The sequence below is a fragment of the Polypterus senegalus genome, chromosome 1, assembly GCF_016835505.1.
Source record: "Polypterus senegalus isolate Bchr_013 chromosome 1, ASM1683550v1, whole genome shotgun sequence".
NCBI lineage: Eukaryota > Metazoa > Chordata > Cladistia > Polypteriformes > Polypteridae > Polypterus > Polypterus senegalus.
Genome location: NC_053154.1, coordinates 334,713,140 through 334,735,333, shown reverse-complemented (window position 1 = coordinate 334,735,333; position 22,194 = coordinate 334,713,140). Strand labels below are relative to the sequence as shown.

The 22,194-nt window shown below is 45.6% G+C and overlaps 1 protein-coding gene across 2 annotated transcripts in view; it reads left to right on the top strand.

Annotated features, from left to right (window-relative positions):
* Positions 1-22,194, top strand: part of pde3b (phosphodiesterase 3B) — a 151,489-nt gene that overhangs the window by 101,799 nt on the left and 27,496 nt on the right. For both annotated transcript variants that reach the window (XM_039738851.1, XM_039738842.1), the window contains exons 3-8: positions 759-1,007; positions 1,091-1,227; positions 8,803-8,909; positions 13,585-13,795; positions 13,883-13,974; positions 20,439-20,551. In XM_039738851.1, the coding sequence (XP_039594785.1) occupies positions 759-1,007; positions 1,091-1,227; positions 8,803-8,909; positions 13,585-13,795; positions 13,883-13,974; positions 20,439-20,551 (909 nt within the window). The remainder of the gene's footprint in view (positions 1-758; positions 1,008-1,090; positions 1,228-8,802; positions 8,910-13,584; positions 13,796-13,882; positions 13,975-20,438; positions 20,552-22,194) is intronic.

Below are 22,194 nucleotides of genomic sequence, written 5' to 3'. Positions count from 1 at the left end.
ATCTGGATCTGCATAATTAGATATGGACATGTATGTCTGTCTGTCTGTCTATCTATCTATCTATCTATCAATCATACCTACTCCTGATCTCCCTTTACTGTCCGTGTCTCAAGTCCATAAATCATCGCTGGTTTTAACCATTGTCCTAAAAACCTGACCTTTAACCTTCACCTTAAGTCTTCAATCACGCGACACTCCTGACACCTTCTTCCTAATGTTCCATCCACACTGCACCCTGTATTGCCAAAAGTATTGGGACTCCTGGGAGTGTTCACTGGAGCACTGTGGCTACACGAGCTGTGAAATGGAAGAGGTTTGGGACCACCAGGACTCTTCCTGGAGATGACCATCTGGGCAAGAAGGGCTTTTGTCAGGAACATGACGAAGAACCCAATGGTAGTAATAATAAAAATAATAATGCATTTTATTTACACTCTGTTGCCAAATGTATTGGGACGCCTTCCTTTACACACATAAGAACTCTAATGACGTCCCATTCTTAATATGGAGTCGGCCCACCCTTTTCAGCTCGAACAGCTTCATCTCTTCTGGGAAGGCTTTCCACACGGTGGAGGAGTGTGTTTCATTGGTGGCTATTCCTAGAATTCAGTTACATCTCACCCGGACGATACAGAAAGCCTCCTGCTGATGAGTGTGTGCCGAGCTCTGTGCCAAGACCCCATAAGGAGATGTATGTCCCCTGCTGCCCATATTCCCAAACTCACTAGCCTGCCTTTTCTTCTTTTCTTTTTTTCTAGGGTGCTGCAGTTGGCAATGGAGTGGACCTCTCGGTTATCAATGAAGCTCGCAATCTGGTGTCCGACCTCATGGTGGACGCCTCCTTACCACCGCAAGTCATCTCCTCTCTGCGCAGCATCAGCAGCCTGATGGGCACGTTCTCTGGCTCCTGTCGGCCACGAGTTAATCCATTTACGCCCTTCCCGGGATTCTACCCCTGCACGGAAGTGGATGACCCTTCAGAGAGGGGAGAACGGAAACTTTACAAGGTGCTCTCTCTCTATCTCTCTCTTTCGTCTTTCGTCCCTCCATTTTTGCCCTTTGCTAACACTGCCGCCATTTGTGTTCACAGGGAATGAACAGCCGACACAGCTTACCGACTCCACAGCTTCGCAGGAGTTCAGGAGCTTCGGCACTTCCGCAGCTTGAAACTTCACGTTGGGAGCGCAGCAATGGGAAGAGGCCTCACCCGGAGTTTGCTCCCACAAAGTATGTTAAGAAAGTTTAATGACATTTGATGTTGTATGGTGGGTGATATTGTGACACGGGGGACGGTGATATCTTCTTTATCAAGAAGTTGCACGGCGGAGTGGTGGCTCTGAGGCTAAAGATCTGCGCTGGTATCCCGAAGGTTGCTGGTTTGAATCCCCGTCACTGCCAAAGGAGATCCTACTCTGCTGGGCCCTTGAGCAAGGCCCTTAATCCTCAATTGCTCCAGGGGCGCTCACTGTACTATGGCTGACCCTGCACTCTGACCCCAAGGGATATGTGAAAACTAACAAATTCCTAATACAAGAAATTGTATAAGGTGAAATAAAGAACAAATAAAAAAAAAAAAAAGTGACCCCACAGTATATGAGAAAGTGGAGAAGGTGCTGCGCTGATGGCGGAGAAGCAGAAATGCTGCCACTACAGACATGCTGGGCCAAACCGAAGTGATGCAGTAGCTAAGACCCCGGACTTTAAACCACAAGGTGGCAGTCACCTGACTGTGTGACACTGACCATGTCATTTAACTCGCCCCCCACCCAGAACAGTTATACAGTGGGTATAGAAAAGAATCCCCCCCTTTGAAATATCCCCTTTTTTTGCTTTACAGCCTTAAATGAAAACACAAACCAATATTTTTTCCAGCTTTACTTACTCAATGCTACCTCTAACATCCAAGTGAAAGATATCACAGCTACAGTTCAGAAGAATTTTAGAAAATCAAAAACAAGAAATCCTGAGACTAATTAAGGACCCCCAACTCAATCAGGTGGCAGTGCCCCCCACCTGTGCTCAGTTGTAATGAGTGGGATTAGTGAAGCTGTTCCTGGTCCATTCATTCCCTCCTTGGTAGAGCAACTGACAGCAAACAACAGACTACGGGTGGCAAGACACTTAGAGAAGATCACAGGGAGAGACTTGTGGACAGACATCAGGCAGGAGATGGAGACAAAAACATCTCAAAGGTTTTATCAATCCCAAGGAGCCCAGTAAAGTCCATCATAAAGAAGTGTTTGGTACTACGAGGACCCTCCCTGGATCCTCCAAACTGGATGGAAGAGCAAGGAGGAAAACTAGTAAGAGAGGCGACCAAGAGGCCAATGGCCACTTTGAAGGAGTTACAGGATTTTATGGCACAGAGTGGTCATTAATGGTGTGCAGGTGACAACAATTTCACAAGCACTCCACAATTGTGGTTTGTTCGGGAGGGTCGCACTTCTCAAGAAAGGCCACGTTTGAGCTTTGCCAGAATGCACCTTGAAGATTCTGATGCCAAGTGGGAAAAGGTCTTATGGTCAGATGAGAGTAAAATCAGACTATTTGGCCTCAAAACCAAACGGTACACCAATGCAGCTCACCATCCACAACACACCATACCTACAGGAAAGCATGGAGGGGGCAGCATCCTGTTGTGGGGGGTCTGGGGATCTCGTTAGGGTAGATGGACAAATGGATGGGCCAAAATACCGTCAAATTCTTGAGGAAAACCTGCTACCCCTGAAGGAGAAAAAAGTGAATGTCCTGGTGTGGCCAATCAGAGCCCAGACCTAAATCACACTGAAAATCTGTGGAAAGATCTGAGATAGCAGACCACCAACACTCACCAGCCGATGTGACCGAACTTGAACAGCTGAACTGTAAAGAAGAATGGGGGGACAAATATTGAGTGGGCTCAATCTAGATGGGCAAAGCTGAGAGAGAAGAATCACCACAGACTCAAGGCTGTCATTAAAGGAAAAGGGGGGTCAACAAAATGACATTGACATGGGGGGGCTGATCCTTTATTAATCTCAGGAGGTCTTGTTTTGGATTTTTTATCATTTTTCTGAACTGTAGCTGTGATATCTTTCACTTGGATGTTAGAGGTGGCATTGATGAAGTAAAGTAAAAAAAGGGAATATTTCAAAGGGGGGGGGATTCTTTTCTATACCCACTGTAAATGATGCCGATTATGTACAGTGAATTCAGAAAGCTTTCACACCCCTTTATTTTCTGCACATTTTATTCCGTTCCTTTTTTGTCGCATTACAACCTGGAATTGAAATGGGCATTTGGGAGAGTTAATGCCATTTGTTTTACTCAACATGCCTACCACTTTGAAAGTGCAAAATATTTTTTATTTTGACACAAACAATAATTTGTAGAGCCCCCTTTTGCTGCAATTTCAGCTGCAGGTCTCTTGTACCGGCAATCAAAGATACGATGCCCTGTGACCGCTATCAGACTATCATGCGGTATTTGCTGATCTTGACAACAAAGACACCTGTGCAGAACGTGTGAAAAACGAGAGATTATCTGCGATTTCGGACATCTGGTAACGTTTTATTGAGAACTGTGTTTTGAGTTACAACCCAGGGCAACATATTGCTGTGGATGAGTAACAACAGACAGCTTCTTCATGTCACTTTCACAGGCTAATGGATTACTGCGCCACAACACAACTCTGCTTGGCGCCACAAAGTAAAATGGGACGGGAACTTCCACCTGCAGCTAAACGTTTACTCAGATCATTGAAGACATGGAACACACGTGAAATGCATGTATTCCAAATAATGATACACTGCATCCGGAAAGTATTCACAGCGCTTCATCACTTTTTCCACATTTTCTTATGTTACAGCCTTATTCCAAAATGGATTAATTTCATTTTTTTCCTCAGAATTCTACACACAACACCCCATAATGACAACGTGAAAAAAGTTTACTTGAGGTTTTTGCAAATTTATTAAAAATAAAAAAACTGAGAAATCCCATGTCCATAAGTATTCACAGCCTTTGCCATGAAGCTCCAAATTGAGCTCCAGGTGCTCCTGTTTCCCCTGATCATCCTTGAGATGTTTCTGCAGCTTCACTGGAGTCCACCTGTGGTCAATTCAGTTGACTGGACATGATTTGAAAGGCACACACCTGTCTATAGAAGGTCCCACAGTTGACAGTTCATGTCAGAGCACAAACCAAGCATGAAGTCAAAGGAATTGTCTGTAGACCTCCGAGACAGGATTGTCTCAAGGCACAAATCTGGAGAAGGTTACAGAAACATTTCTGCTGCTTTGAAGGTCCCAATGAGCACAGTGGCCTCCATCATCCATAAGTGGAAGAAGTTCAAAACCACCAGGACTCTTCCTAGAGCTGGCCGGCCATCTAAACTGAGCGATCGGGGGAGAAGGGCCTTAGTCAGGAGGTGACCAAGAACCTGATGGTCACTCTGTCAGAGCTCCAGAGGTCCTCTGTGGAGAGAGGAGAACCTTCCAGAAGGACAACCATCTCTGCAGCAATCCACCAATCAGGCCTGTATGGTAGAGTGGCCAGACGGAAGCCACTCCTTAGTAAAAGGCACATGGCAGCCCACCTGGAGTTTGCCAAAAGGCACCTGAAGGACTCTCAGACCATGAGAAACAAAATTCTCTGGTCTGATGAGACAAAGATTGAACTCTTTGGTGTGAATGCCAGGCGTCACGTTTGGAGGAAACCAGGCACCGCTTATCACCAGGCCAATACCATCCCTACAGTGAAGCATGGTGGTGGCAGCATCAAGAACTGGGAGACTAGTCAGGATAAAGGGAAAGATGACTGCAGCAATGTACAGAGACATCCTGGATGAAAACCTGCTCCAGAGCGCTCTTGACCTCAGACTGGGGCGACGGTTCATCTTTCAGCAGGACAACGACCCTAAGCACACAGCCAAGATATCAAAGGAGTGGCTTCAGGACAACTCTGTGAATGTCCTTGAGTGGCCCAGCCAGAGCCCAGACTTGAATCTGATTGAACATCTCTGGAGAGATCTTAAAATGGCTGTGCACCGACACTTCCCATCCAACCTGATGGAGCTTGAGAGGTGCTGCAAAGAGGAATGGGCGAAACTGGCCAAGGATAGGTGTGCCAAGCTTGTGGCATCATATTCAAAAAGACTTGAGGCTGGACTTGCTGCCAAAGGTGCATCGACAAAGTATTGAGCAAAGGCTGTGAATACTTATGGACATGGGATTCTCAGTTTTTTTATTTTTAATAAGTTTGCAAAAACCTCAAGTTAACTTTTTTCACGTTGTCATTATGGGGTGTTGTGTGTAGAATTCTAAGGAAAAAAATGAATTTAATCCATTTTGGAATAAGGCTGTAACATAACAAAATGTGGAAAAAGTGATGCGCTGTATATTACAGGGTGATTCAAAATTATGTTAACATTTGAATGGCGGAAACAATTTATTCACAAAACAATACTTCATACGTGCAAGACGATTTACAGGAACGTCTCAACCTGTTCGCTGTCATGTTCAACACATGTACATATGTGGCACATAAATTGTTTTATAAGTATATACATAGCAGTACCATTAGTGTTAACATCATTTTGACTGTTTTTATCCTATACAACTCCAGGCACCTCACACCACGATAAACTGGGAGCACTTCAGCTGCGTCAGTGGGGGCGATGGGATTACTGGCTGCTTGCTGCTTGTGCCGATTGACACATTTGCAACACAAAAGACGCTAATGGAGAGGTGTGAAGGAGATTTAAGATTTATTCCCCTAAATTTCTTCATCATTCCTCTGAATTGCTTCATTTCTTTTCTTAAATGGCACCCAAACAGAAATGAAATGTGAAGTGAGTGAGCCAACAGAAGACCAACTAAGTCAGGGCCTCAAACTCCAATTTCACTCCAACCAGTTGCTTAATCAGATGCTGATTCTTGTTAATTAAACCCGCTCTTTAACTCCCATGTTTTTTTGCTGGTCTGATTGTGCAATAGCAGACATTTCTGAAATTGTGGATTTTCTCTTTTCTAAGAGCACTGCTCAAATGTTATGGGGACCACAGCAGATCAACATTCCTGAGACCCTCATCTTTTCTTTAGGGGACTTGAGCAGATCGGCATTGCTGAGACCTTCATCTTTCTTAATTTTCAGATATTGTATGATGGTCGCAGTTTGCTGGTCATGTTTTGGCTCATTTTGTATCTCATTTCTGTTTGGCTGCTAATTAAGGAAAAAGAAACAATGCCGGGGTCTGAGTCTTCAAGAGCAAGTCATTTAAAATGAATGGAAAAGGAGTTCATTAGCAGCAAAAACTGAAGAAAAGGGTTAGAATGAAAACCTGCAGCCACTGCGGCCCTCCAGGACTGGAGTTTGAGACCCCGGTATAAAATTTACAAATCAAACAATTCGGACGTGTGTGACGGATAGGGGGTGCTGTTGTCCCCTTGAACCCTCGGATCAAACGCCAGACACGAAGATAAAAGTCCAAACGTTGACTTTATTATAATAATATTGTGCACAAAGCACCCTCCACTCCACAATACTCATAAATAATAACAATACACAATAACAATAATCAATGCTCCTCTCCCAGACGCGTTGTTACCTTCCTCCCAACTCAGCTCGTCCGTCTGGGATCTCCCACAGTCCTTTATATTCCCTGACCCGGAAGTGATTCCGATCCCCCCCTAGTCCATGCGATTCTTATCACTTTCAGGTCAGATTAAAACTCTTCTTGTCTACATCGAACATACGAGTCCTTGATGCTCCCTGCAGTGTCCTCTGTTGGCCCCCATGGTATCCAGCGGAGCTGTGAAGGAAAACTCCAATGTCCATGATGCCCTGCTGGAATTCGGGGCACCTCCATGCTGCAGGGAGGGCTCCATCTGGTGGCCTGGGGGTGTTGGCAGGGATGAATGGCCAGCCATATGCCACACGCGATTAACCCCTAACCCGCCGAACCGGCTGTAGTCGATTCCCAATGCAATTTGCCAGCATGCCCGAGCCGAGTATATTCAGCGACATACATTCATTGAACCCCGCAACCGGCTATAGTCGCTTCATAGAGCAATTTGCCAGCATGCCGGAGCTGATCAGTCAGTGCCATACATTCATTGAGAAGCCTGCTCATGACCACTGGCGCCCCCTGCAGCACTGCAGCCTCACTGTCTCTGGGATTGAGCCGCTGCAGTAGACTAGCCTGTGAGCGTCCGCGTTTACCTCTGTGTGCTTTCATGCAGTCGGCTCGTTGACTTTTTTGTTTACTGAATTTCATCAATGATCAATTGCACCCTGTACATATTGTTGCAGTAGTTTTTTTTTTTTTTATATTTTTTACAGTTTATTGGCAGTGTGTAAAATAAGTGTTGAAGTAATTGTGATGCTCTTTGCATGAAAAAAAAAAATTGTGCTCCATTAACATTTCACATTTTCTTTGTGAATTATGCAGTGCAGCAAAAAAGTACTTGTCGTCCAGGGGTGCATTAAACCCCCAAGTAGGTGGCAGTTTAAGGGTTAAAGTGCACATTGCAGACTTTCATTTAAGGGAATTTGCACACATTTCGGCCACAGGGTGTAGAAATGACGACACTGTTTCTGTGTTGTCCCCCTACTGTAGATCTGTTGAGAGAGTACGATCAGGTGACACATCGTGAAGGATCGCTGGCTAGGTTTGAAGATGTAAAAAGGTGACGGATGTGAGTTCCTCCAGAGTGCACGAAGGGCTAAACAAATTTCTTAAACACAAGAAAAGGATCACAGCGGGCTTCCATGCTCGCTTTCAAATCCATGGTTGGCCCGATGGTGACGTTTTGCCAGAGGAGAACTCCAGAAGCGCACTCACGCATGTGAACGCTGATTTTTTTTTTTAAGAGACCAGGATTCTGCCTTCAGCGGGTTACTCGTTTTAGCCCGGTTATGCGTGTTGTCAATGATGAGACAAGAGAGTCGTAAAAAGGTTTGGCGTAGCCACTCATATAGTTGTTCCTGGCCCCTAAAGTGTTGAATAAGGAGTACCTATGTGTAGAGATTAGAGTCTGAAACATACCTGACTTGATGAGGCGCAAAGATGGCGGTTTCAAGGGAGGGTAGAGGGAGTGAAGTCATCGGGGCCGGAACCGGAAGTGAGCTTATTAGACCCAAGCAGAATTTCCTGTAATTGGTCTTCTGTGGAAAGAGAGAAAGGATCAGTACACTCCGCCACCCCCTGGTCTGGCGTGGAATTACCCTCGTTCAGGCCCTTTAGTCTGCCTCCCATGCGCACGGGTGTGCCAACGTGCATGTAAAGGCACTCACGGTGAACAATTCGGCGAGGTTGGAGATCCACAGATGCCAGTTGTGCTGTCACTTTTCATGTGCTAGAGCAAGAGTTCCCAAAGTGGTCGATATTGACCCCCTGGGGGGTCGATTTGAACTTTCTAAGGGTCGACAGCAAAAATAGACCCTCTTACTACTGCTGTTTGTTTGTTACTTCAAAATATCTATGATTCCAATAGGTACCTAAATTAAGAAGTTAAAAAAAAAATACTTTTTTGATATAAACACATTAAATACCAAACTTGCGAACGAAAAGGTAAAATGTGTCATTAAAAGAGTCACACGTAATAATGCATGTAGCACAAACATGTCTGTGCATTGTCTTAACGAACGTATCAAAGCAAGTGCAGACATGAAAGACCGTTGCGTGTGACTAGGGGGTCGACGGTTTTAAAAGTTTTTGGTAAAGGGGTCTGCGGCCGAAAAAAGTTTGGGAACTCCTGTGCTAGAGGGGAGCGTTCACCCAATTTTAAGATTTTTCCATTATTTTTTTTCCCCCCCTTCAAGTCAAGGTTCTCAGGCCAACGGCCCTACGAGTGGCAACTTGCTGACCATCCCGAAGCAGAGGTCATCTTCTGTCACGCTGACTCATCACCTCACACCCCGGCGGACGGGTAAGTCTCGTGGCCTTTATTGAAGCTCATTCAGTAGTAGAGGGTCAAATATTAACAGTCACGGTGGAGCAAGTAGAAGGAAGACCCTCCACCCCACAAACTGCAAATGTCAACCATGTAAAAGAGGAAGGGAGGTACAGCAAACTAGAGAAGAGTCAGGAAAACCAGACCAATCGGAAAATGATAAGAAGCATAAGTGGTGGAGAGCAGCAGCCAAAAACCACGGGTCCCACCACCCTTGTTAAGCTCTGGACCTGCAGGCCGTTACTGTCCCATTGAGACGCCAAGTTAGGGACACTTTAAGAGCCCCTGCTCCAGGTGACCGTCCCTCATTATTATTTCACAAGAACAAAAATGGTGCTGGGAAAGCATCTGTACCCAAAACTTATGCAAAGTAAATAAAGAAAGGGGGTACACAAGGGAGACATAAAGGGTACATACCTGCCACCCCGGTAAGTTCATGTCTCCTGAAGGAAGCCGGACAGGACAGCAGGAGGTGCAGCGCTTGGTGGAGGTCCGGTTCACCAAGCACACGCGTGGTTTGAGCTTTGGCTCCGTGTATAAGTGAGGAGGTGGTTGGCATGCTGGGATATTTGTGCTACTTACCTCACCCCACCATAACTCAGAGCTCCTCTCAAAAACATTCATGACGTTTGCAGTGATGGTCAAGAAGAATTTGAACTCTGATGTTTTAGTTCAGAATGGAGATAGCATTTCCGATAGAATAGTCGTCTACAGTGACCAACGTTTGGTAACAGCCAACAGTATCGAAAACGCCCTGTGGACCACCAGGGGGCGTACCAGTCACCCTACCCGACACAGACAGGCACGAGACACGAGTTCTTTCCAGCACACACGTTTATTTCAAGTGGGGCAGCACCTTTTCTTCACTCCCCACTACAGAACACAGTACATAAAGCACCAAAACGACAACACAGACCATCCTTCTCTTTCTCAGTCTGCCGCCTTCACTCCCCTCCCAGCAAGCTTCGTCCACCTCCTCCCGACTGGCCCCCCGAATGAAGTGAGGCGTCCCCTTTTACCGGGGCTCCAGGTGCGTCTTATTCCGGCAGCACTTCAAGGTATGGTTCAAAAACTGTCCAGGCACCCCCTGGTGGTGGCCATGGGCTCCAGCAAGGGTTGAGCTTCTAAGCTCCAAATCTGTGGCCCCGCTGTGAGCGCATGGGGGTTGCCCTCTAGTGTTCTGGAGGTGGTCTTGCCCTGGATATGCCCTCTAAAGCCCATCCATCAAAGCCCATAAGAAAAAAAAATCTCACATTTTTCGCGCTGCACAGTCCACACACAAGTCGTCCAGTTGTATGCTCAAAATGGACAAAACAAACCTATTTGTACAAAATATACAGCATTGTTAAACTCGGAAACGTGCAGACCTCTGGTCTGCGGTGTCACTCTGTCAATCACCAGACTTTCTTTTTATGCCGGTCTTTGTCAGGCTGTCCTCTCACTTTGGTGTGTGCTGCAGCATCCCGCCGGCTCATCGTTTCTCATCTCGTCGTCCGTGAAACGTCTCATCTGTTTGTCTTGATGCTGAGCTGAGGTCGCGGCTCTTGTTCTTTTTCGTGGTTTGACTTTTTACGTGTGTCTCTCTTTTGCGATTGGAGTGTCGGCCTGTAGGTGGCGATGAAAAGCACCAGTCCACTGTCAAGATGTGAGCAGACGTCAGTGGGCCTGTGCAGTGTGCCTTACCGACAGCAGGTGTCTGCTATGTCACTGTGTCCATCACAGCACTTTCCTGTTACCAAGTTGTTAGACACCACACAACTCTTTGTGCCGTGCCACTTAGTCTATCATTGTCAGTGTCAAACAGCATGGCAGAGGGGTTCACAGAGTCATTCGTGGCCGCAGCAATATGCCTTTCTTGTTAAGGAGTTGTTTGGCACGTCATCGACAGCAGATGGCTGTTCTTTTTTCTGTCAACCATGGTGCACACCTGCTTGTGTGTTCTTCTCTTGTTAGCCATGTCTAGTGCCCGAGCCACAGTTTACCGTCTGAAACACCTGAGGTCCAATTACTTCAGCGACGTGGTCAGCACCTCCTGGTTTTTTGCTAAGATCACGGTTCAAAGCCTGGTGGTCCAGAGTTTTTGAGTAACAGGTGAACAACCCTTAGCATCCACCTTAGTAAAATAATAAATCCACCTTTATAAAAGAATGAGTGTCTGGGCTGTGTGTCCAGTTGGTGTGCTAATTAAATTATTCAGTAGACGTGTGTGAAGAAATGCAATGGGGGGCTCCTTTATACCAACAGCAGTAAGTCTACATGATACAGCCAAGTCTGAACTTCTGAGTTTCTGTGTTCAGACCAGAGTGGCTCTGAGTCTAAGGATCTGCGCTGGTATCCCGAAGGTTGCTGGTTCGAATCCCTGTCACTGCCAAAAGAAATCCTACTCTGCTGGGTCCTTGAGCAAAGCCCTTAACCTTCAATTGTTCCAGGGGCGCTTTGACCCCAAGGGGTATGCAAAAACTAACAATATATATATATATATAATATATATATAAACTACTCAAAAAATGAAAGGACCACTTTGCAATCCGAGTTGATTTGCTCAGTGAAGTAGCAGAGGGGCTTGTTCATCAGTTTCAGCTGCTTTGGTGAACTAGAGGGGCAACAATGAGACATCCCCCAAAACAGGAATGAATGGGTTAACAGGTGGAGGGAGGCCACTGACATTTTTCCCTCCTAATCTGCTTTTTCACTCGTTTTACATTTGGCTACTACTGGTAGCATGAGGCCATACCCGGACCCTACAGAGGTAGTCGAACTTCTCCAGGATGGCACATCAATACGTGGCATTGCCAGAAGGTTTTGCTGTGTCTCCCAGCACAGTCTTAAGGCCATGGAGGAGATTCCAGGAGACAGACATGCAGTTACTTCAGGAGAGCTTGACAGGGCCCCTCGTAGAAGGTCCTTAACCCATCAGCAGGACCCACCGCTATCTGCTCCTTTGGCCAAGGAGGAACAGGATGAGCACTGGCAGAGTCTACAAAATAACCTCCAGCAGGCAGACAGGCCACTGGTGTGAATGTCTCTGAGCAAACAATCAGAAACAGACTTCATGAGGGTGGCCTGAGGGCCCGCCATCCTCTAGTGGGCGCCGTGCAGCTCGATTGGCATTTGCCATAGAATACCAGAATTGGCAGGTCCACCACTGGCGCCCTGTTTGTTTCACAGATGAGAGCAGGTTCAGCCTGAGCACACGTGACAGATGTGAAAGGGTCTGGAGAAGCCGTGGAGAACGTTATGTTGCCTGTCACATCGTCCAGCATGAGTGGTTTGGTGGGGGGTCAGTGATGGTCAGTCTGCGGAGGCATATCCCTGGGGGGACAAACAGACCTCTACAGGCTAGACAGCGGTGTCGGGATGAAATCCTTGGACCCATTGTCAGACCCTGTGCTGGTTCCACGTGGTGCCCGGCCTCATGTGGTGAGAAGATGAAGGAGTTGATACCATTGACTGCCAACCCCCCCATCCAACCAACCCCCCACGCTCACTCGCCTGACCTCAATCCAATAGAACACCCCTGGGTGGGACATTATGTTTGGGTCCATCTGACACCTCAGCCTGTCCAGGAGCTCAGTGATGCCCTGGTCCAGATCTTGAAGGAGTCCCCCCAGGACACCATCCGTCGTCTCATTAGGATGTTGTTGGGCAGGTTTGGGGTGGAGGGCATACAAACTACTGAGGACGATTTGGAGTTGCTGCATTAAATTTTGTCCAAATGGACCTGCCTGCCTGCCACGTCATTTGTTCCCTTTGATTTTCGGGGTGTCTTTGAGTTCAGCCCTCTGTCAGTTGATTCTATTTATTTCCATCCTTTTGTTCCTCACACATCACCATATCAGTCCATAGCAGTAGAGAGAGCCAGCGGGATTGTTTTCCCCATTCAGATCTGATGTGGTCCTTTAATTTTTTTGAGTAGTTTATTTACCTACTTGTATATTTATTTATTTAAAGAGCTTCTGTAAAAAGCCAGATTCCCCCTCCCTCCCCCCCGCCGGGGACTGGTAAAGTTCTGTCTAATCTAATCTAAGCTGAATGACCAATGAATGAGGAGAGGAGGCGGGTCTTCACTTACAAACATCGTCCTCGTCTGAGCGTGCTCCCTACTTGTTCACCAGAGGATTTTTCAGGTTGTCCTTTATTTAACACTGGTTTAGTAAACGTGTGTGTTTGGGACATTGTGAGCATACAACTGGCCGCCTTCTGAATTATTTGATGAGATTTTTTAATGGATGTTTCTGGTGATGTTTGCTGTGCTGTAGACGCCTATTATCTATTATTAGGTAGAATGCCCAGAGGGGACTGGGCGGTCTCGTGGACTGGAATCCCTACAGATTTTATTTTTTTTATTTTGTTCTTTCTGTCCACCCTGGCCATCGGACCTTACTTATTCTATGTTAATTAATGTTGACTTATGTTTATTTTTTATTGTGTCTTCTATTTTTCTATTCTTCATTTTCTAAAGCACTTTGAACTACATTTTTTTGTATGAATATGTGCTATATAAAGAAATGTTGATTGATTGATTGATATCTCCATTCTGGATGAAAATGTTTCTTCTGCAGACTGCATGGGTTAAATTCTTTTCTGGGTGGAGTGTTGCTTTACGTTTGACTTTTCTATCACTCATCCTCCTGTTTCTTTGTATTCCCAGGCCCTTCTCCAAATCTCAGTCCACTAAATTCTCCCAGCCATGGCCCAGCGCCTGGCACCTCTCAGGTCACCCGGTCCCCGGTGGAGTTTCCAGACACTGCTGACTTCCTCACCAAACCTAGTGTCAATCTGCATAAACCACTAGGAGGCGCCCTCAGCTCGGCAGAGTTCCCTCAGCAGTATCGAACTTCGAGCTTTCTGCACTGCTCCAGGTGGGCCTCGCTTGTTGGCTCTAATGTTAATAGACTCGTTCACTCTGTGATTTTTTTTTAGTCACTTTCCTTATTTGCTTTTCCTAGTTGTGGACGTCAGATGCTTAAAACTATTCCAAGCGTGGAGTCCATGGACGGCACTTTCCAGTCTGCAGTTGATGTGCAACTCAGACATAAAGGTAATTCTTCCCTGCCTTTCATGGCACTCTGGGCCTTTGACCAGTGTTGGGTGGCAGTCAGATGGGTTTTATCGGTTCTGATCCACTTAGCGCAGGGGAGACTTGTGCAGCCACCAAGTAGAACTAATCTCTGTGTTTTTGAGTATAGTCGGGTAAAAGTGGGAAATGAACCCATTTCGAAAATGTCGGGGGGGTAACTATAAACCCTCACAAGGCAGGCAGTTTTGCCACGGAGAGCATCTGGAGTGCTGTGTGCCTTTTTAGGTTGTGATAAAGGCTCTATATTGGTGCCCGACCCGACACAGATAAGCACGGAGGCACACGTAAAAATAAAAGATCAAGTGTTCCCCAGCCCTAACACAGTCCCTCAAAAGTACAAACCCAAACACCAAGACAAAAAGAACATCTCTCTCTTCCCTGGCAAGCGTTCTCCTCCTCCTCCTCCTCCTCCTCCCGACTCTCGCCCCGAGTAGTGGCTGCTGGCTCTTCTTATAGCCCACCCGGAAGTGTTCCAGGTGATAATTGACCTAATTCAAGCTGCACTTCCGGGTGTGGCTGCAACACAGCCCACGTGGGCTCAGGAAGCCATGCAGCTCCCCCTGGCAGTGGCCATAGAGCTCAACAGGGATGAGCTCCGGTGTTCCATGATTGTAGCCCCAATGCAACCCGGAGGGGGGTATGGGGGGAAGTAAGTGGCCTCCCATGGCCATTCCCCCGGATTCAGTGCCAGAGGCATTGAATATTAAGTGCAAAGCACCTATTGTGGTAGTCCTATCTATCCACATCAAACAGCCTGGCCCTCGTTGACTTCAAAGAAAGGTACCTCAAACACATTGCGCTGTCCAAAGTTTTGAAATTTCAAAATTTCCCATTAGGAAGAATAGGCAAAACTGCAAACTTGTCTATCTTAAAACGGAGAATCGTTCAGTGCGACTTGGAACTACTTTACTGTTTCACATTTACCTTCAGGACAGTGACATAAACTTGTATATTTTGTATGTTTTCCTTTTTACCTCGTCTGACAGCTGCTCGAATGCCCAATGCAAGGGAGTCGGATGCCGGGCAGAGTGCTGGCACAAAAAGCTCACATAGCAGCGCCCAGGGCTGTCTTAACAGCATTATAGGCCCCCCGGGCAAAACAGTACACTGGGGCTCCCACCCACACAACCACTCACAGGAATAAAAATGTAAATGGTCGATCAAATGAAACATGTATTTATTGTATTGGTACTTCCAACTAAATCGGTGTTTAAACGTTAACAAAAACATGTTGTATAGTAAAGATTAATCAACACAAACGTTTGAACAAAATAACATGAGCCTTAAAAAACACAAAAATATTAACATATAAATGATACTCAATCGGTAAACCATACACAAAGAGGTGGTACAGAATGAAATTACTATAAATTATTTATTACTAGCCGCCCCCCGCGGCTTCACCTGTGCAGAAGTGAAACAGGACAGCGAGGAGGGCTCTGCTTGGCTCCCAAATCCTGACGTCGCGCAAAATCAACCGGAATGTTCAAGCAAATTCTAGAAAAAAGCCTGATCTAAATCAGTTAAGTAGTTCTCTCGTTCGCTAGCGAAGCGGATGTAAGATACGCCCTGAGGCTGGTGCTTGAGTGAGGAAGGCCCCTCCACTCGGCCTGCTGCGTCTCTGTTGGATTTGCGCAAATTAATCGGTACCGCAAGCAAACTATGGTACATAGTGCGATGAGAGGAATCACAAAATCAACCGGATTGTTCAAGCAAATTCTAGAAAAAAGGCTGATCTAAAGCCGTTAAGTAGTTCTCTCATTTGCTAGCGAAGCAGATGATACGCCCCGAGGCTGACACGTGTGTGGCGAGGGCTCCTTCACCTCAGCCTACTGCGTCTCTCTTGGATTTGTGCAAATAAACTGTTACCGCAACTGAACTCTGATACTAGCACGATGAGAGCAGTCACAAAATCAACCGGAATTTTCAAGGAAATTCTAGAAAAAACCCCGATCGAAATCTGTTAGGTAGTTCTGTTGTGAAAAGCGGAAAGACAGACAGACATTGGATTTTATATATATATATATAGAGAGAGAGATTAATCAAATGTTCAACACAAACATTTGCAAAATTTCTTTTCAGAGAATTGAGTCGAATTGCTGTTAACACATACGCTTTTACATTATGTTGTGCATGAGATCCGTCCGCATGTGACACGTGAGGTTGGCAAAGGTGACCGTGATACTAAATCAGAGGTGAATGCCAATGTCCACTTGTAACACTATAACAAATATTTATAGTTTAGTAGAGTATTTATTTATTGACAGCAAGTCACAACATACATGCTCATGGGGCAACTGCCCAGCATGCCCGTTCGTTCAGACGGCCCTGGCAGTGCCCTCTTCTGATGCTTTAGGTAAGTTAACTGTAGAAGTATGAAACAAAAAAAAGGAGGAAGTAAATAGAAGGAGAATGCAATTATGTAAGCGTATATAAGACTGAATTGACATAATATTATCTGCAGATTATTATTATAAAGAGCCGATGTTATCAATTAGCAGCTAATTGGGACTTAAACTTATTATAAACATGGGAAAGGTGCAGCTGCCCTGATTGATGGAAACATAGAACAGCTTTAGAAATGGAACTGAAGGTGATCTGCAACTAGAAGGCCGGAGCCCTTGCTGGGCCCGCAACAAGGACCACACTGGACACCAATTGCAAAGATGGGGCACCATTACGGTTTGTGCCATGCTGAGAGATACTTAAGTTATGTACGAGTAGTACTTACTAGTTACTTACTTACCAGTAGTATGCAGCTAAAGTTGTGCGGTATACCGTACTGAAAAAGTACAGACAATTTTTAAAATGGAAGGTATCGGCAGTTCAGTACTTGCCATACCTGGCAGGTGTAATAGAACTTGTGCTCAGCACTTTATTGTTCTGCTTTTCAACACACTGGAGACTCCATTGGGGAAATTTCAACTTGCTGGGAAATTCAAAAGAGGAACTACGGCCAGGCAGGAAGGTGATCATCATGTGGCGCTAGTAGGGGAATGTGTTAATTTATGGCATGCCAGGGAAGTTGCAGTGAGGTGTTGAGGGGAGAATGGGGCAGCGGGCTGTCCATCATTTGCATTAGGGACCGTATCAGTATAACGGTATTCAGGTCTGAAACGTGGTGCTGATCAAAACTTTAGTACCGATCCAACATAATTACATACAAGAGACATGCCATGTCTGACAGTTAATCCGTACCTTTCTGCTTCTGTGTATCTTCAGACTGGGGTTAAAATGTTTAAGATGATTGTCACCTTTCAATACTCCCGTTATAAAATTTGAATGAATTACTATGTTTTAACTAATATTAATAGCTAGATGGGGAACTTTCTAACTGCTTTCAGCTTATTTTCTCCATTCATGTGGTAATATTGATACTGTCGTGACACTTGAGAATTCCCAAACAGAGAGGGGGAAATCCTGTCCAAAACGAAAAGCCTGGCTAGAAACACAGAGGGTCACGTAGAATCTTCATAAAAGTAAAATTTTATTCTTAACGAAAATGCTCTGAAATAGCATGAAGCTCGGTGAGCAAAGACAAGTCAAGGCAAACAGAGTCGCAGTACGGTAATCCAAGGGCAAGGTCAAAACTCCAGTGATAAGAATAAGCAACGCAAAGACACAATAAACACCCACCGACTCCCGAGCGCATTCAAATGAACCGCCAGGTGCTGTGGGAGACCCTCGCCTTCTGCTACTAAAACTTGGAACTTGTAATTTCTGACCTCCAACTCAAAATAATGGAAAGAAAACTCACCCTGAACTCGGAATTCCTGCTTACAAACTCGGGCTCGGCCTGTCAAGTCTGAGTTTATCCAACTTCAGATTATGATGTCAATCCAGAATGGCAACGTACACCGTGATTGGCGGGTACAGTTAACACTTTTATAAGTTTCATTATTTTATTAGAAGAATTTACTTTAAATGAATCACATCAATCCATAGTAGTGGATATTGAGAAGGTAAACGTTAGCTTTACCACATTCACCGAACAGTAACGGACTGAGCGATGTTAGCCTGATCTGCGCGGCTGTTGTGCTCAGTGGTTGCTTTGTGCAGTTTTTTTTAATTACGTCTTCCAAAGCAGACATTTATTTATTGTTACCAAGAGCTTAAAAATCTTTTCTAGAAAAGACAACATACTTTTTGTGCCTTTCTTACTCTTCTCTTTCTTCTTCAATATGCATTATAGAACTGTTAGTTAGCGTTTTGTTGCTAACTACATTTTGCCTTCAAATTAGAGAGATACAAATGCAGGGGAAGTGATGTTGTCCTGTGTACAGCGTCCAGTGAAATTCTTCCTTTGTACTTCCGACGTCTGCCACTCTTTCTGGCACCATGATAAACAAGAAATTGATAAAATGCAGGATTTGCTTTTCTTTCTTAGAAGATGTACACCAGCCAGCGTGCCTGCTGCCTTGCCAGACTCGCTTCAGTGCCATTCTGAGCTCATTTAGCTGGTCTCATGCGTTTGGATGGCCTTTAGAGGGCAGCAGCCTTTCATTTTGGCTCACTGTGGTCAGGTGAAAGCTCCTTTTGTTCCGCGGATTTCCGTGCTGACAAGCCCATTTTTGTCTGAGTCTCATCTCTTTATCCATCCATCCATTTTCCAACCCGCTGAATCTGAACACAGGGTCACGGGGGTCTGCTGGAGCCAATCCCAGCCAACACAGGGCGCAAAGCAGGAAACAAACACTGGGCAGGGCGCCAACCCACCACAGGACACACACTAGGGCGAATTTAGGATCGCCAATCCACCTAACCTGCATGTCTTTGAACTGTGGGAGGAAACCGGTGCACCTGGAGGAAACCCACACAGACATGGGGAGAACCAGGACCCAGGAAGCGGACCCAGGTCTCCTTACTGCTACCCACTGCGCCACCGTGCTGCACCTCATCTGTTTACGTTTTTTTAAAACGTGATCTTCCAGTGGAATTTTGGTGGGGCTTTTATGCAAGCCAGGGAGTCAAACTGGATGGGGCAGCAGACCACCACTGCATACACCTGTCATCTGTTGTCCGTGTGTTCGCCCTCACGTATCTTGTGCTCTTTTAGGTTATGCCAGGGCTGAAAAATTCACCCTAAATTTACAGCAGAGCCATTTTACATACCTGCTGTGTTGAAGCCTCAGTGCTGCTCTGTGAACTTATCTGAGTCCCCTGGTTGTTACAAACAGAGCTGCAGCGTTAACACTGACATGAGATTGAACGTTATGCTCATCTACAGATGAGAAAACGTATGTGTTACGTGTCTAAGACAAATATAATTGGAATGGCAAATGCAATGCATTTTATTACTACATGTGTTTGTGATGTGCCGTCTGTTGGAATGGCAGGCACAGTATCTGGACAGACGCAGACACTGACCCTCTTATTAAAGTGAAGTATCTGTGCTACCTGTCTAATAAATGTAAGTAATCAACAGAAACCTCAGTGTTAACATTTGAAGCGCACCATCTGTTGGAATGTATTTTGTAATGCGTGTAGTTGTAAAACACATTGCATTTGTCATTTCAACAGACGGTGTCTCACAGACATTCCTAGTTACTGCATAATAAGAAATATTGTTGTGAACTACATACAAAGTCCACCTTCATCTGTAAGACCCATTTGGTGCACTGACCAAGGCATGGCGTCACTGCTGGCTTGTGCTGTACGCAGGTCTTGAAGTGGGCTCGTGTGCTGTACCAGCAGTTGCCTTGGTGGCGCATCATGGAGTGACTTCCAAGGAGACACTTTAGTTGTGCCCACCAAGTTGCTTTACCCCCCAGCCCCATTCTTTGAAGGATTTGTATGCCTAAGAGCACTCGACGGTCCAGTCCGGCTAGAAGTTGTATGTGTTTTAGCTCACATCCTAAGCAGTATAGAATACTGTTTTTACTCAAGGAAGCCACTTTGCTAACCACGTCTTCTTTGAGCTTCAGCCGACTTTAACTTTGTCAATTTCCCGTTTTCCATGCAGCTCGCCACTTCGTCTCTCTTTCCTGTGCTAGACAGCTGTGTTTCCTCATTTGCCGCCGGCTCCACGTCTGTGCGCGATTACAGCTGAAAGGCAAAAAAAGGACATGCTGCCTAAGGATACCCAAACTCCCTACTGCCTTATCACCGCCAAATATCGAGAAATAAATAAAATACGGGTCGGCTTGTTTTCTTTTTTCCAGTAATGTCGCCAAATTGCAATCAAATCAGTCAAAACCTTTTTTTTTTGTTTTTCTGTTGTTTTGGGGTTTACCCCCTAATATTGATCTATCAAAATGTCTTTTCTTAGAGGATACCTCCTGGCCTAGATGTACCATACTGCCAAATTTCAGCTTTTTAACTAAACAGGGGGATAGTGTTTTTGCTGATGAGTGAGAGACTCTGCATTATATATAAATGTGTGTGTGTAAATACAGATGCAGCACTGACGTACTCTTGATCCACAGCTGAAGGAGCCGAAAGCACAAGTGACACGCAAGTCCTCGGCACAGCGGATGAGAGCAAGGCAGGCCTGACAGAGAGTTGTGGACACACCTCAGACACGCAACAGTCCAGACAGGTATGACGAAAATGGGGAGCTCGGGTGCAGTTGACGTTATACTGGCAAAAAATTATGTGCTTCGGATAATCCATATGTCAGGTATGCCAACAACACCCCTATCATTTTGTTGTAATAATATTGCTATGGTATTGTTTTTCGTGGAAGGGTCCTAGGTTGACCCTAGCCTTCCCTTTATACTCTTTAATATGTAGACATTTACAAATTGCCTCAAACCCCACACTCTTACCACACTGTCAGGTATTTCAGTTCTCCCCACCCGTCGCTCCGGCCGTGTCTTTGCTGAAGGCCAAATAATGACAAGGAATTGAAAGAAAGGCTCAGAGTGGCACCCAGTGAATGTCCTGGAAAGGTGACGGGACCGCAGCCAGTGTTTAAACACCAACTGCTTGTTGGTGGATGTCTGCTCTGGCTGAGGAGACCTTTAAAGGGTAAGCAGGGGAGGCGTCACTTTTAGATTGGAAGCACCACAGCTGGGGGGATTTTAATGGATGGATTCTGCTGGGGATTTTAACCTCGATTTTATATTGGAACTTAGTTATTGGCTGTCTGTTTATTGAACTTTTTAACCTCCAATAAACATGCAGACAAGTGAGATTAATAATCCAAAGAGGAGAACCCTCTTAACGATTTACGGGATGCGCCCGATTGTGAGGCAGAGTTGGGAGGTGCGTGTGCAGTCAGGCTGGGGGAACGAAAAAAAGCAAATGGCAGCTTTCAAGCCCCTCCTTCTCTGTTGTTTATAAGCGCGATTGGAACTCCAAGAGGAACCACTGGCTGCCTGCGCTTCAAATGTGTACATATGGGGGTGCGCATACAGAGCATCCGGAAAGTATTCACAGCGCTTCATCCCTTTTTCCACATTTGTTATATTAATGCCTTATTCCAAAATGGATTACATTCATTTTTTTCCCTCAGAATTCTACACACAACACCCCATAATGACAACGTGAAAAAGGTTTACTTGAGGTTTTTGCAAATTTATTAAAAATAAAAAAACCTGAGAAAGCACATGTACATAAGTATTCACAGCCTTTGCCATGAAGCTCCAAATTGAGCTCAGGTGCCTCCTGTTTCCCCTGATCATCCTTGAGATGTTTAATTGGAGTCCACCTGTGGTCAATTCAGTTGATTGGACATGATTTGAAAAGGCACACACCTGTCTATAGAAGGTCCCACAGTTGACAGTTCATGTCAGAGCACAAACCAAGCATGAAGTCAAAGGAATTGTCTGTAGACCTCCGAGACAGGATTGTCTCGAGGCACAAATCTGGGGAAGGTTACAGAAAAATTTCTGCTGCTTTGAAGGTCCCAATGAGCACAGTGGCCTCCATCATCCGTAAGTGGAAGAAGTTCGAAACCACCAGGACTCTTCCTAGAGCTGGCCGGCCATCTAAACTGAGTGATCGGGGAGAAGGGCCTTAGTCAGGAGGTGACCAAGAACCCGATGGTCACTCTGTCAGAGCTCCAGAGGTCCTCTGTGGAGAGAGGAGAACCTTCCAGAAGGACAACCATCTCTGCAGCAATCCACCAATCAGGCCTGTATGGTAGAGTGGCCAGGCGGAAGCCACTCCTTAGTAAAGGCACATGGCAGCCCACCTGGAGTTTGCCAAAAGGCACCTGAAGGACTCTCAGACCATGAG